Raw genomic sequence first — 16,691 nt, 5'->3', positions numbered from 1 at the left:
GGGATTATTACCTGGAGCACAATATATGGTGTTATTATTACTGGGGGCACTCTAGGGGACATTATAGCTGCTATGGACACTATAGGGACATTTGGGGTAATTTATCAAACTGGTGTAAAGTAGAACTGGCTTAGTTGCCCATAGCAGCCAATCAGATCTCACTTTTCATATTTGACAGCTCTTTTGGAAATACAGTTCTACTTTACACCAGTTTGATAAATTACCCCAATTATGTCTACTGGGGTCACTATTTTCTCAGCAGTATAGTACCTGGGGCATTAGGGGGCACAACGGGCACAGTATTTGGGGTGGCAATAGGATGACACTGTGGGGACACCAGGATGGGGAGGTTGATGGAAAAATTGAGAAATCTAACGTGTCTGTGTTACAAACTCTGTAGAGACGAGATGCGACTGAAAGAATTTGTCATGGAGGTCTAACGGAGGAGAAGAGGAAAGAGAAGGTCTACATGACAGGAGATGTCCCTGGATGTAAGAGGTATGTGGTCAAGTATTGGGAAGTGGGGGTGCCAGAGAAAGGACCCACCCTGGGTGCGAAACACCCTGGGCATGCCACTGCCTCTGCCAGTTCTCTGAGGCCAAAACTGCATTCCCTCAGGTCACATACACACTTGCTGTAGCCAGCAGCTTCCTGACAGCCAATCAGATTGGATTACTGAGAGCCACGCCTCCTCACTCTGAAGCCTAATTGCAGGCATGCAGTGTGAAGGACCGCCCCTCTGTCATCCTAGCCGGAGACAGATGAGTCCTAGCAATGGTCTTTTAAGGGAGCAGTGGAAAGGGACAAGAGACATTAATGAAAGCTGTTATTATAAGATAATTACAGATATTTTGGCAATCATTGACAGACTAACTCAGGTATACATGCCTAGCTCTAATAAACTAGCAAATAAAATAAAAATATGACAGTTATCCTAATTTCTTCTTCTGCTGCCATAATCCATTTGTTGGCTTCCTTCTCTGGAAGCTGGGATATCTCTTTCCAAGATGTAGGTTCATATGCAGCACAATCACAGCGTTGTACCACAATTTAAGAAAACTGTGGTAAAACTGTACAGTGGCAGTGATGCAGAAATAATGTGTAACCCCACCCTATAGCTTTGGGGGAGGGAGGTATAACGTACGATATAATGCAGATTCCAGGTTGTAGTACAGCATAGTGTTCCCTGTATTTCCCAGTAGAGCACATAAGTCTTCGGAAGCACAGTTTATTCTGTCAACCATACAAGTCAATATAAAAGGGCTCATGCACATGGCTGTTGCCGATATTGCGGTCTGCAAATTGCAGATCTGAAAAACACGGATACTGGCCATGTGTGTTCCGTATTTTGCAGAACAGAATGTCCGGCCCATTATAGATCAGTCCGTAATGTGGACAAGAATAGGTTGTGTTCCATATTTTTGGGGATGCCACGGAACTGACACACCGTGTCCTGTCTGCATCCAACCCGTAAAAAATAACTGCATATGGTGAGGATTACATGCGTTTTTTTCTGCATGGATTTTCACACAGAAAAAACTGCAATGTGATACAGTGTCAGCACTTTGCCTTTTCCTCAGTAGTGGAAATTGACCTGTTGTAAGAAGAGTCCTTTGTTGTGTTTGTCTTGAGCAGATTTCAGAAAATGGTGACATAAAACCATGATTTTTTCTATTCAAAAATACTTTTATTGTGTAAAACTGAACAAAAAAAAATAGACATATTTGGAATCGCTTTGTCTGTAACGACTGGCTCTATAAAAATACCACATAATCTATCCTGTGAACTCTGTAAAAAAATAAAAATGCCAGAAAAGCAATTTTTTGCTCACCTCACCTCCTAAATATCACAACATTAAGAGATCAAAAAGTCATATGTACCCAAAAAAGAACCAATGATAATGGCAACTCATCCTGCAAAAGTCTTCACACAGCTCCATCGACGGAAAATAAAATGGTTCTCAGAAAATGGCTGTACTGGTACCAGAGCCGTTCAAAAGCAACATGGCACCTGTAAATCAATCCATCAAAATCTGCGCTGTAAAAGCCAAAAGGTGGTCTTTCCCTTCTGAACCCAGTGGCGTAACTACCGGGGAAGCAGGGGAAGCAGCTGCTCCGGGGCCCGAGCCCCCTCGCTAATGTGATCTAATCTTACTGTCTCCTGAAGTCTCCTGATGTGTCTGGGATTCGAACCCAAAACCTCCATGTACCATGTATCATGTATCAAAGGCAAAGCATTTACCCACACAGCCATAAGGGCTGCATTGCTACAGATTGAAAAAATATGAGACTTCTACTGTTATAGCTGGCTAAGTGTACATCTATACACATGACAGCTGCCCCAACACACCCAGCACTGCTATATCTCTATATGACAGCTGTCCCAGCACACTCAGCTCTGCTATATCTCTATATATGATAGCTGCCCCAGCACACCCAGCTCTGCTACATCTAATACACATGACAGCTGCACCAGCACACTCAGCTCTACTATATCTCTATATATGACAGCTGACCCAGCAAACCCAGCTCTGCTACATCTATACACATGACAGCTGCCCAAACACACCCAGCACTGCTACATCTATACACATGACAGCTGCCCCAGCACACTCAGCTTTGCTATATCTCTATATATCTATCTACTGTATAGCAATACTTAGAGATATATAGATGTAGCAGAGCTGGGTGTGCTGGGGCAGCTGTCATATATAGAGATATAGTAGAGCTGAGTGTGCTGGTGCAGCTGTCATGTGTATTAGATGTAGCAGAGCTGGGTGTGCTGGGGAAGCTATCATATATAGAGATATATCAGAGCTGAGTGTGCTGGAACAGCTGTCATATAGAGATATAGCAGTGCTGGGTGTGTTGGGGCAGCTGGGTGTGTTATGTATAGCTGTAGACTTAGCCAGCTATAACAGTAGAAGTCTCATATTTTTTTCAGTCAGCAGCAAGGCAGCTCTTATGGTCGTGTGGTTAGGTGGGTTCAAATCCCAGCAGAAGCTTTTCTGAAATACAAACACTGACTCCATATATGGACAAACAGGGCGGGACACAGGAAGAGGCTGCATCGCATCGCTGACATGGAGGTAAGTAAAAGTGTTTATTTTTATTTTTTTTAATACCCGACTGTTACTGCCATGGGGGGAGCGGGAGGCACTTGATACTGGCACATGGGGGGAGGGGGGTTGGCACCTGATACTGGCACATGGTGGGGAGGGGGGTTGGCGCCTGATACTGGCACATGGGGGGGAGAGAGGCACCTGATACTGGCACATGGGGGGGAGAGAGGCACCTTATACTGGCACATGGGGGGGAGAGAGGGGTTGGCTGGCACCTGATACTGGCACATGGGGGGAGGGAGAGAGGCACTTGATACTGGCACTTTTTTGGGGAGGGGGGAGATGGCACTATGATACTGGGACATGGGTGGGTTTGGCACTATGATACTGGCACATGGGGGGGGAGAGGCACTTGATACTGGCACTTTTTTGGGGGGGAGATGGCACTATGATACTGGGACATGGGCAGGGGCGGACTGACCGGTCGGGCACTTCGGACATGGTCCGAGGGCCCGGCCGGGATGGGGTCTCGCCACAGAATAGCATAATGTGTTTTGCCCAGCGCCCCGATTCCGAATGTTATGCTGGCCTGGTAAAGGTGGTAATGGCAGCGGGGCCCGGTGCAGTCACTGTATTCTATCGCACCGGGCCCTGCTCACTGTAATACTAATTTTCATATGTGAAAAAGAACAAGAGAAATCCTCTGCGATCCTCTCCCTCTCTGTACTCACAAACTCAGTAGCAGGCAGGCCGGGCGGCAGCGCAACTCACTGACGTCACGCGCCTGCTCCGCCTGCTTCATTCATAAAATGGGAGGAGCAGGCGCGTGACGTCAGTGAGTTGCACTGCCGCCCGGCCTGCCTGCTACTGAGTTTGTGAGTACAGAGAGGGAGAGGATCGCAGAGGAGTTCTCTTGTTCTTGTTCACATATGAAAATTAGTATTACAGAGAGCGGGGCCTGGTGCGATAGAATACAGTGACTGCACCGGGCCCCGCTGCCATTACAACACCAGATGCCGGCCCCCAGACCCTGTATTGGGGGTTATTCACTCGGAGGGACACTGTTATGGGGGTATCTGTGGATAACACATATATAGCATAAGGTGCTATATATGTGTCACCCACAGTGCCATCCACAGAGCCCCCACAACAGTGCCATCCACAGAGCCCCCACAACAGTGCCATCCACAGAGCCCCCACAACAGTGCTATCCACAGAGCCCCCACAACAGTGCCATCCACAGAGCCCCCACAACAGGGCCATCCACAGAGCTGCCACAACAGTGCCATCCACAGACCACCATTAGTTCAAAACCCACCAAAAGCACACCTTTTGGTTCAAAATATTTTTTTATATTGGCTATTCCCCACCCCTCTTGTAATTGTTCCGCTACTTGTGGGCTGCGCGGGCATGAGTTCAGTCACTTCGGTGCGCAATCCCGTCCTGCAGCGCGTGATCCCGTGAGACCCGCCGCTGTAGGTCACGGGTCTCGCGGGATCACGCGCCGCAGGATGGGATTGCGCACCGAAGTGACTGAACTCATGCCCACGTAGCCCGCCAGTAGCAGATCAGTGGAACAAGTACTAGGTGGAGGGGACTGTTTCTAACAGAGGCTCACTAATGGACGCTGAGATTAGATCACCCCATACAAAAGCATTGAATCAATGCTTTCCTATGGGGAAAAATCTGACCCTGGAGGTCATCATGCAGAGTGTGAGGACGTCCAGCGTCAGATACCAGACCAAAGGTCTGTTTTAATCCAGGAAGCCCTCATTTGGCTGCCAGCCACTAGAGGCTGACTTAATGCTGGAATGTAAACAATGCAGTTTCTCTAGAACATTGCAGCTCGATTTGAAAAAGGGACACTGTACCCAGACCACTTCAATGAGCTGAAGTGGTCTGGGTGCCTTTTGTGTCGCTTTAACTTTGAAATCTTATTAAAGATTGTGTAGGGTGGGGCTGGAGGCGGGGCATGGAGGCGGGACAAGGGTGGGGCTTGCAGCAGAACATGGGTGGGGCCTGTAAGGGGGCCCTTAATTTATTTTGCCCGGGGGCCCTGAGGGTTCTCAGTCCGCCCCTGGACATGGGGGGGGGGGGGGGGGGGGCACTTGATACTTGCACATGGGTGGGTTTGGCACTATGATACTGGCACATGGGGGGGAGAGGCACTTGATACTGCCACTTTTTTGGGGGGGAGATGGCACTATGATACTGGGACATGGGGGGGAAAGAGAGAGGCACTTGATACTGGCACATGGGGGGGTTTGGCACTATGATACTGGCACATGGGGGGTGGGAAGGAGAGAAGCACTTGATACTGGCACATTGGGGGGATGGGAGATGGCACTATGATACTGGGACATGTGGGGGGGAGGAGAGAGGCACTTGATACTGGCACATGATGGGGGGGCATCTATGGGGACACTTACTGGCACATTATTGGGGGGCATTATGGGGGACACTAGGCCGGCAGCCTATCAGAGGCCGGACACTGAGGGGCATCTACTGGGGCACTATATATGGGGCATTTTATACTGGTACATTATGGGGGGCACTAGCAGGAAGGGGGGAGAGGAGCACTATGGGGGAATTTACTGGGAGCACTATATAGGGGTATTTTATACTGGGACATTATGGGGGCACTATGGGGACATTAGCTCAACTGGGGGCATTACAAGGGTTTTTTTTTGCACTGTCACATTATAAGGAGAATTATTTCTACTGGGGGGGCATTATGGTGGGCTTTATTACTCCCCCATGGTATGACCCCCCTAGTAGCAGCACCATCCTCTCCCTGCTCTGCTATTCCTCTGCCCCTTCTCCAAATCCTTATTATGAAATCTTTCTCATTATGATAAAACACAACATCAGCTCCGCCGAGCCCCCGACCAAAGTGTTGAAGTGGTGTCCGAGATCCCCAAAGGGCCAAGTCAAGTAACTGTAAGTCTTCATATGAAATATGTTTATGTTATACACATATAGCATACACTGTGCCACACAATATACAGTATACCGCTACACTGTGACCCACAATATACAGTATACCGCTACACTGTGCCAAAGGAGTGGGGTTTACACAGGAGGAGGGAGGTGCGAAGCGCGCTGAGGGGGCCCTTACAAATATTTGCTGTGGGGCCCAGTCACTTCTAGTTACGCCCCTGTCTGAACCCCACACTGATCTCTAGAACGAGGGGAGAGAAGCACGCATATTGTGCACGCTCTTCTTGCTACACAACGCTGACTCCATAGAAGTCTATGGGCCAGTTTCGATTTTGTCCTCTGTAGCAAGGAAGGAGAGTGTGATATGCACGCACTTCTCTTCTCTCATCCTAGTGATCTGTAAAGGTGTCAGTGCTCAGATCCCCACTGATCGAAACTTTTGATATGTCTCTATGACATATTTTTTTTAAAGTAAGTGACCCTTTAAGAACAGTTCAGTTAAGATAGCAAAACTCATAATCATGTTCAAAACTTAGAATAAGAAAATCTGCAAACAAAAAATAAAATCAGATTAGAAAAAAAGGATATGTGTCACTTTTTTATTTTTTGCCAGTTAAACCAGATGGTTTAACTGGCAAAAAATAAATAAAAAATTCCACAGACTTTTCTGAGCAGGTTACGCTTCTTATTTTTATATTTTTTCAGTGTTTAGTGTCCCTTTACATCTCTGCTGTTTCTGAGTTCATTGTTTATGTGGGAGGTTTTATCAGTGATTGATAGCATTCGCTGTGTAAGGCCTCATGCACACGGCCGTTATGTGCATTGGGGACTGCAATTTGTAGTCCCCAATGCACGGGCAACGTCCATGCGGCGGCCGGGATGGATCGAGATTCATTCAACTTGAATGGGTCCGTAATCCGTTCGCACCGCAAAATAATAGAACATGTTCTATTTTTTTGAGGTGCGAAGGCATGAACAGAAATATCACGGAAGCACTCCGTAGTGCTTCCGCGGGATTCCGTGCCTCTGTTCTGCACCGCAGCTCCGGATTGAAGACCCATTCAAGTGAATGCGTCCTCATCCGTGATGCGGGGGGGCACACGGCTGGTGCCCGCATATTTCGGACCCGCTGTTTGTCGGCTGCAATACGGCCACAGCCAGGCCTTGTGCATGAAGCCTAAGTGTGTATAGAGGGATAGCTGTCAGTCACTGATAACACCTCCTCATAAACAATGAAATCAGAAATGGCAAAGATTTAAACGGATAAATGGATTAAGTTTTACTGAATCTTTTCCCAAATCTATATATCAGTCTGTTCAGCTCCTCCTGTTCTATATAATGGCACCTGTAGATTTCATGGTGACATGGTAAGAACATGTGCATTTTATTCGGTTGGACATGCACCTTTACAAAACTTAAGGGGAAATTAAAAATCTGCTCTTCTCTTACAAATGGTCGTTTAGAGAGAAATAAAAAAATGAATATATAGCAGTAACCTAATCATTCCCTAAAAGAGAAGCAACAATTATGATATATGCTTAATACAGAAAGCACAAAGGATTCAGGCTACAAGCTTATATAATGCAGATGTACTTTACTTTCATGCATTCTCTAATCCTTTCTTCTATAACCTTTAGGAGTGCACAGATGGATATGAGTGGGATGCAGAAAGACAGCATTGTAAAGGTACTGTATAGTTATCCCTATAGTGTGTATATCATATTAAAAGGGGTATTCTAGTTGTTACAAGTTATTCCCTATCCACAGGTGGGGAGCACGGCACTGCTGCTCCATGTATCTGTACTGGAGTTCCGGAGATAAGTCAAGTACAGAATTCAGCTATTTTTGGAACTCCCATAGAGATGAATGGAGCTGCAGTACGCATGCCCGACCTGCTTCTCTGTTCATTTGGGTAGGGGAAAGGAGGTCTGAGGGGTACAGGGTCCCAGTTCTTGTGATTGGTGGTTGTCCCGAAGGTAGAAGACCCATCAATCTGATAATAGTTACATTGGTTCTAGTGTCTCACTTTGCATCTTTTACAGATATTAATGAGTGCTTGACTATTCCTGATGCCTGCAAAGGTGAAATGAAATGTATTAATCATTATGGAGGTTACTTGTGCCTCCCTCGCTCGGCCTCTGTGATTAGTGACACCAATACAGACCAAGGGACTGCCGGAGCACCAAACACAGGTGTTGGAATTGATCCAAGAAGCAACCCATGTCCAAATGGTTACCAACCAGACCCTCAAGGATTAGGTACCTGTGTAGGTAAGTGAAGTGTAACTGCCAAGCATAATAGCCTTAAAGATGGATTCTAGGCATGGTGATTTTAATAGTTTAATGTCATCACTAAAGATGAGTGAACCGAAGCTGACGAAGTGGAATTCGATCAGAATTTCAGGAATTATTAGATTTGCACCGAATCAGGATTTCCTTACGCTTTTGCTAAAATGGCTGCTGCACGTGTGAGGACATGGAGCAAGGAACTCTGGGAATGAGGGATCACCCACAATGCCATGCATGCAGCCAATCAGCAGCCAGCCAGCCCTGCGATGTCACAGCCCTATAAATAGTCTCAACCATCTTGGATTCTGCCATTTTCCAGTGTACTTAGTGCAGGGAGAGACGTTAGCAGGCACTTGGGACAGTGCTAGGAAAGACTTCAAAGCTTATATTTTGCTCAATAGAAGTTCAGGGAAAGAGCATTAGAAGTGAAGGGAGAGGATAGGGAGGACTTATTATACAGTATTGAAGCAGAACAGGGTTCAGTAGGGAAGGTTACAGCCTGGGTAATAGGAACAATCCTATTACACCTTTCTGCACTGATTGCGGATCCAAATTGCCATTATACAGCTCTGTAATTCCAGCAAACCATTCTTCTTGGGGTGCAAGTGCTGTGCTGTTTGATACAGCAATTAACAGGGTTTATTACAAGGAAATATTTGTACGTCTTATTTGCCCTTGTGCGGTGCAGTTATATGTTCAAAGGCATGTTTTGGCTTGTATTAGTGGGAAAAAAAGGGCTTATTAGCCATTGTGTGGTGAAGTGCTATAATTACAACCCTTTTCGGCGTGTATTAGTGGCAAAAAAACAATATATTATTTGCCGTTCAGCGGTGCAGTTATATCTTCTAAAGCCTTTTGTGGCGTGTATAAGTGGAAAAAGTAAGGGCCTATTTTCCATTCAGCGGTGCAGTTATATGTTCTTAAGCCCTTTTTGGCGTGTATTAGTGGCAAAAAAATATATATATTATTTGCCGTTCAGAGGTGCAGTTATATGTTCTAAAGCCTTTTGTAGCGTGTACAAGTGGAAAAAAGTAAGGGCCTATTTGTCGTTCAGCGGTACAGTTATATGTTCTAAAGCCCTTTTTGGCATGTATTAGTGGCAAAAATATATATTATTTGCCATTCAGAGGTGCAGTTATATGTTCTAAAGCCTTTTGTGGCGTGTATAAGTGGAAAAAAGGAAGGGCCTATTTGTCGTTCAGCAGTACAGTTATATGTTCTAAAGCCCTTTTTGGCATGTATTAGTGACAAAAAATATATATTATTTGCCGTATAGCAATGTAGTTATATGTTCTAAAGCCTTTTGTGGCGTGTATAAGTGGGAAAAAAAGGGCCTGTTTGCCGTTCAGTGGTGCAGTTATATTTTCTAAAGCCTTTTGTGGCGTGTATAAGTGGAAAAAAGTAAGAGCCTATTTGCCATTCAGCGGTGCAGTTATATGTTCTAAAGCCCTTTTTGGCATGTATTAGTGGCAAAAAAATATATATTATTTGCCTTTCATCAGTGTAGTTATATGTTCTACAGCCTTTTGTGGCGTATATAAGTGCGGAAAAAAAGTGTTTATTAGCCGTTGTGTGGTGAAGTGAGAAAATTACAGACTTTTTTGGGGTATTTTAATTTCCTTTTTAATTATTTATTTGATCTAACAGTATGTCAGAGAAGTGCCAGGCCCTTCACAGGGGAGTGGCAGAGGCCTAAATGTTTCTGGCGCAGGCACAGGTCACAGCAGAGTAAGGGGGCGTGGCAGCAGGAGTCACAGCTAGAGGCCTGAGCTCCTGGTGTCATCTAGTGGTCGTGTCTTAACCAGCAACCAAGTGTTCCTTGAATGGTTGACTCGGTCATCCACTTCATCCCAAGTGACACTCCCAGCCAAGAGTCGATGGGTTCGTCAGACACAACCCTTAGTTGGCATGGCCAGGGAGCAGGCCATGTGCCCTCGCCTGTCCTCAACCTGCCTCTGTCCTTTTCTGTTCCCTCAGCCAGAGAAGTATTATATGCTGTGGGCTCAGCTCCACTATCCAGCAAGGACGAGCTACTAGAGGACAGTCAGCAGCTACTGGCCAGCCAAGATGTGGAGGAGACATCCGCCGCTTCCTCCACTAGGCAGGAAAGTAGTGATGAGGAGAGTGGCGTGGGAGCTGGTGTGAGCGGTGAGGCTCCTGAGCAAGAGACCGTTGAGGAGGACATCAGTGACATGAAGATGGTACTCGATGATGATGATGTGGCTGATTGCACTTGGGAGCTGGGTGAATTAGGGGCTTCATCATCATCGTGAGAAGAGGATGACAGCTTGCCCATGAGGCAGCGGCAGAACCAGCAAGTCGCTAGCGTGGCTGGGAGTCATCAGGGTGGCAGCAGTGGGAGGTCGGGAGCCAAACGTGCCCCTCGGTAGACCACCCACTTCGCAAGAGCCTACCTGCCCGGAAAGTAGTGGTGCACGGGTTCACGGAAGCAGCAGCAGTAGCAGTCAGTCAGTGCGTAGTTTTGGGGCTAAAATCACCTACTCGGCTGTGTGGCAGTATTTTGTTAAGCCGCCGGAGGAGGTGAACATGGCCATATGTAGAATCTGTGGGCAGAAGGTGAAGCGTGGCCAGGGTACCAATGTTGCCACCACGGCCCTGCGTCAACATATGCAGCATCACCATAAAGTGGCCTGGGAGAACTGTGGCTCCGATGTGGTGGTCCAGCCTGCCGCAGCAACTGCTGCATCACCCAGTGGCACGCACCCGGTTTCAGGCAGTCAAGGCTCCACCACCTCAGCCAAGGGAGCTGTCTGTCTGTGGTCTCCTGATGCTGCTGCCACCTCCACACTATGTCACCTTGCCACTCTGTGGTCTCCTGATGCTGCTGCTACCACCTGAACACTGTCATTGTGCCACCCTGTGGCCTCCTCCTGATGCTGCCATCTCCACACTCTGTCATTGTGCCACTTTGTGACCTCCTGATTCTGCTGCCACCTCCACACTGTCATTGTGCCACCATGTGGTCTCCTCCTGATGCTGCTGCTGCCACCACCTTCACACTGTCATTGTGCCTTCCTGTGGCCTCCTCCTGATGCTGCTGCTGCCACCACCTCCACACTCTATCATTGTGCCGCTCTGTGGCCTCCTGATGCTGCCGCCACCTCCACACTGTCATTGTGTTACTCTGTGGCCCCCTCTTGATGCTGCTGCCACCTTCAGACTCTGTTATTGGGCCACTCTGTGGTCTCCTCATGCTGCTTCCACCTCAACACTATGTCATAGGGCCACTGTAACGGGGTTCCGAAGGTGCACTCGGTCCCCCATTGCCCGCAGAACTGTTGCTTAACTTTGGGAATGAGGATCTGTGTTTGACCTCATTCCCAGGGCGGCTTTACTGCTGGGTGGCTTCCTGCTCCTAAGTCTGCCTTGAGCGTCGAGCTGATCACTCGATGCTCAACTGGTTGGTCTGTCGGTCATGTGACGCTGGCCACGTCACATGACCCTCACTCCCCACTATAAATACAGGCAGCCCGGTAGCCACAGGTTGCCTGTTAATTTCTAGGTTCCTGGCTATTTGTTGGACTACTGAATACTCACCTGATTCCGTTCCCTGACGATCCTTTGCCTGCTCCTCCTGTACTGCGCATCTGTCCTGGTATTGTGACCTCGGCTCCCACCTGACTACTCTCTTAGGACTCCTCTTGTACTTCTCTACTCTCCTGGTATTTGACCCCGGCTTCTCCTGACCATTCTTTGCTTAACCCTTTGTACTGCGTAGCTCTCTTGGTTCTGACCCGGTCCGTTCATGTTCTGTATTTTGTCTTGTCTGTCTTCCCTGCACGTATCCTAAGTTAGGGACTGTCATCCAGTTGTCCCCTGTCATCAGTACTCGTGAGGCAAGTAGGCAGGGCCAGGGGTGAGGGTGGAGCGCAGTGGTCACTATCCTTCCCCCTGTGTGTGTGTGGACGTGACCGTTACAGCCACTCTGTGGACTTCTCATGCTGTTCCCATCCTCCCCACTTTATGACTGGGCCACTATTTTGCCTTTCGGCCTGGCTGACATCATCATTTATTTGACCCTTTTTCTGATCTGTTAGAAGGAAGGAAAAATGAGGCGCACAACGGATCCTGTCTGTGTAGCAGCTGTAAGGCCTGTATGGTCCCATCAGAATCGGCTTATGATTTGGTAGCCAAAAGCAGGAGTGGGTACAAAACACAGAAGACATACAAATATTCCATTCATGTGTCATCTCTGTTTTGGATCTGTAGCGTCCCACTAGTGTACGTGGGCACTGCAAAAGCTTGTTTTGTCATATGTTATATCATGTTGTATTTCATCCTTATGTAAAATTCCTGTTACCAGGCTGTCAGGTGCATTACACATATTCCACCACTAGATGGGGTAGCACAACAGTATATATATAGTGCAGTTCAGGCCTAGTTTAGTGAGAGGAGGGGTAGGAGTTGAAGGAGTGAGAGTGCAGCTGCTAGCTGTGTTTAGTGGAAGCTAGTTCAAATGAGAAAGAGTGGATAAAGACACATAGTTCAACAGCCATTTTACCAGGCTTTAACCCCTTACATGTACGTCATTTCTTTGCTGGACTTAAAGACCAGTGACGTACATGTACTTCATGTGGATCGGGCGGGTGCAGGAGCTGCGCCCGCCCGATCCGCGGCAGGGGTCCGGCAGTCACTGATAGACGGACCCCTGCTGCATGCACCAGCAAAATCCTCAATGCCGCTGCATTAACCCTTCATGTGCCGCGGTCAGCGCTGACCGCGGCACGTGCGATGTCGGGTGGGGATCGGAGCTGCCATTGGGTCCCCGTGCTGCTGTGACGGGGACCCGATGGCATGGAAAGCAGCCCGATGCCTTCCTTAGGCATCGGGGCTGCCTTCCGGTGGAGAGCCGGTGAGATCCAGCCCCCTGGTTCTCACAGGCAGGAAGCTGTATGAGTAATACACACTGTATTACTCATGCAGCCAATGCATTCAAGTACAGAAGTATTAGAATGCATTGTAAAGGGGATCAGACCCCCAAAAGTTGAAGTCCCAAAGTGGGACAAAAAATAAAGTGAAAAATAAGTTGAAAAAAAAAAGTTCCCCTCCCAAAAATTAAAAGTTTCAAGTAAAAAATAAAAAAAAAGTAATTTTCCACAAATAAAGTAAAAAAATTTGGTAAAAAATAGGGAAAAAAAGAAAAGTAGACATATTAGGTATCGCCGCTTCCGTATCGACCGGCTCTATAAACATATCACATGACCTAACCCCTCAGATGAACACCGTAAAAAAACAAATAAAAACTGTACTAAATAAACCATTTTTTTGTCCCCTTATATCTCAAAAAGTACAACAGCAAGCGATCAAAAAGGCGTATGCCCGCCAAAATAGTACCAATATAACGGTCACCTCATCCCGCAAAAAATTAGCCCCTACCTAAGACAATCGCCCAAAAAATAAAAAAAAACTATGGCTCAGAATATGGAGACACTAAAACATTTATTTTTTTATTTTTATGCGGTTATTGTGTAAAAATTAAGTAAAAAAAGAAAAGTATACATATTAGGTATTGCTACGTCTGTAAGAACCTGCTCTATAAAAATATAACATGACCTAACCCCTCAGGTGAACACAGTAAAAAAATAAAAATAAAAACGGTGTAAAAAAAGCCATTTTTTTGGTCACCTTACAAAAAGTGTAATAGCAAGCGATCATAAAGTCATATGTACCCCAAAATAATGCCAATAAAACCGTCATTTCATCCCGCAAAAATAATACCCTACCTAAGATAATTGCCCAAAAACTGAAAAAACTATGGCTCTCAGACTATGGAGACACTAAAACATGATTTTTTGGGTTTTAAAATGCTGTTATTGTGTAAACTTACATAAATAAATAAAAAGTAGACATATTAGGTATCGCCACATCCGTAACATCCTGCTCTATAAAAATTTTACATGACCTAACCCCTCAGGTGAATACAGTAAAAAAAAAAAACTGTAAAAAAGCCATTTTTTGTCACCTTACTTCACAAAAAGTGTAATAGCAAGCGATCAAAAATTCATATGCACCCTATAATAGTACCAATCAAACCGTCGTCATCTCATCCTGAAAAAAAATGAGCCCCTACACAAAAAAATAAAAACTACGGCTTTCAGAATGTGGAGACACTAAAAAAATCTTTTTTTTTTTTTTTTTTTTTTTTTTTTTAAATGCTTGTTATGTAAAACTGAAACAAACCACCATATTTGGTATTTTCACGTCCATGACAACCAAAGTGTAATATAGAGCAACCAAACATCATATGTACCCTAAAATAGTACCAACAAAACTGCTACCTTATCCCGTAGTTTCCAAAATGGGGTCACTTTTTTGGAGTTTCTACTCTAGGGGTGCACCAGGGGGGCTTCAAATGGGACATGGTGTCAAAAAACCAGTCCAGCAAAATCTGCCTTCCAAAATCCGTATGGCATTCCTTTACTTCTGCGCAATGCCATTTTCCCGTACAGCAGTTTACAACCACATATGGGGTGTTTCTGTAAACTACAGAATCAGGGCCATAAATATTAAGTTTTGTTTGGCTGTTAACCCCTTGCTTTGTAACTGGAAAAAAATTTATTCAAATGGAAAATCTATTAAAAAAGTGAAATTCGGAAATTTCATCTCTATTTTCCATCAATTCTTGTGGAACACTTAAAAGGTTAAATAAAGTTTGTAAAATCAGTTTTGTATACCTTGAGGGGTGCAGTTTGTAAAATGGGGTCCCTTTTTGGAGTTTCTACTCTAGGGGTGCACCAGGGGGGCTTCAAATGGGACATGGTGTCGAAACCAGTCCAGCAAAATCTGCCTTCCAAAAAACAAAATCTGCCTTCCAAAAACCGCATGGCATTCCTTTCCTTCTGCGCCTTACCGTGTGCCCGTACAGCAGTTTACGACCACATGTGGGGTGTTTCTGTAAACTACAGAATCAGGGCCATAAATATTGAGTTTTGTTTGACTGTTAACTCTTGCTTTGTAACTGGAAAAAATGGATTCAAATGGAAAATCTGTCAAAAAAGTGAAATTTTGAAATTTTATCTTTATATTCCATTAATTCTTGTGGAACACCTAAAGGGTAAACAAAGTTTGTAAAACCAGTTTTGAATAACTTGAGGGGTGTAGTTTGTAAAATGGGGTCATTTTTTGGGTGGTTTCTATTATGTAAGCCTCACAAAGTGACTTTAGACCTGAACTGGTCCTGAAAAAGTGGGTTTTAGACATTTTCTGAAAAATTTCAAGATTTGCTTCTAAACTTCTAAGCCTTTTAACGTCCCCAAAAAAATAAAATGGCATTCACAAAATGATCCAAACATGAAGTAGACATATGGGGAATGTAAAGTAATAACTATTTTTGGAGGTATTACTATGTATTATAAAAGTAGAGAAATAGAAATTTGGAAATACCTTTGTATCAAGGTGAGGGATTTATTAGCCTCCGGCAGCCTCACCGTTATTTTAAGGACAGATAAGATATCTGTTGCATCACTTGTGTGTAGAAGATAAAGACTTGGACTATCTCTACTGAGACTGATGCAAGGCAAAGAGCTGAATATCAGTGAGTACACAACTACCCACTATAGCCTGAGACATAACTACATGTACAGCCTGTTACTGGGATTCATCACATCCAACTTGAATGTTTATAAGAGACTGTTTCATAACTGGATACAAACTGTTGTCAAGATCCTGGTTACAGTAAAGTTCTTAGTTGAATTTGATCCTGCCTCATACTTCTATCTCAATACTACCACCACTCTCCTCATTTTGCACCATCAAGGTGCTGGCGTCACGACATTACCTAAGTCAGGGGCCCAGCCAGCACAAGCACTATTAAGGGCACCTCGATCACCACCTGGCCGGTGTCCCCTGTAATAGAGTGTGCCCCGGAGAATCCAGTGCTGTTCTCCCCTTCACTGCACTGCTGGCCCAGGGAGGCACTTGCTAACTGTGAGTACCCGATAAACTGTTGTAGCTTTCGGCCCACTGTGAACCTCACGTGTTCTCCCCTGGGGACCGGCTCGTTGCAGATCCACTCCTGTTTTTTTGGCATTAGCAATACTGATGGATTACTGACCAAATGCTGACCGAGTGAAGGCGGATGCTCAACAGACAGGATCCCTTTTTTGGGGGGTTATTGCTCTGATGGATCAGAGGAAGGGCAAAATAATCAGTGACGTCAACACAAACTTACTGCTGACACCCTCTCCACTCTGTCAGGGGGGCTCTACTTGTATAAGCATTTAATAGAACATGTTCTGTAGACTTCTATGTGGAATCAGCTGACAACAGTGTAAAAGGAGTGCGCTTCTTCTTGAAGCTAAAATCAACCTGTAAGGCGGAGTTCATACTTGAGTTATTTGGTCAATTTTGGCCCCATGACTGCCCAAATAAATGAAGTGTGC

General features: G+C 45.6%; 1 protein-coding gene across 1 annotated transcript in view; it reads left to right on the top strand.

Annotated features, from left to right (window-relative positions):
• The window catches only part of EFEMP2 (EGF containing fibulin extracellular matrix protein 2), a 117,884-nt gene that overhangs the window by 37,288 nt on the left and 63,905 nt on the right, over positions 1–16,691 (top strand). Inside the window, exons 3-4 of the mRNA XM_040410301.1 lie at positions 7,639–7,687; positions 8,044–8,271. Of these exons, the coding sequence (XP_040266235.1) occupies positions 7,639–7,687; positions 8,044–8,271 (277 nt within the window). The remainder of the gene's footprint in view (positions 1–7,638; positions 7,688–8,043; positions 8,272–16,691) is intronic.

Source organism: Bufo bufo, chromosome 10 (assembly GCF_905171765.1).
Source record: "Bufo bufo chromosome 10, aBufBuf1.1, whole genome shotgun sequence".
Taxonomy (NCBI): domain Eukaryota; kingdom Metazoa; phylum Chordata; class Amphibia; order Anura; family Bufonidae; genus Bufo; species Bufo bufo.
Note: the sequence above shows the minus strand (reverse complement) of the source record. Positions and strands in the feature narration are given on the sequence as shown.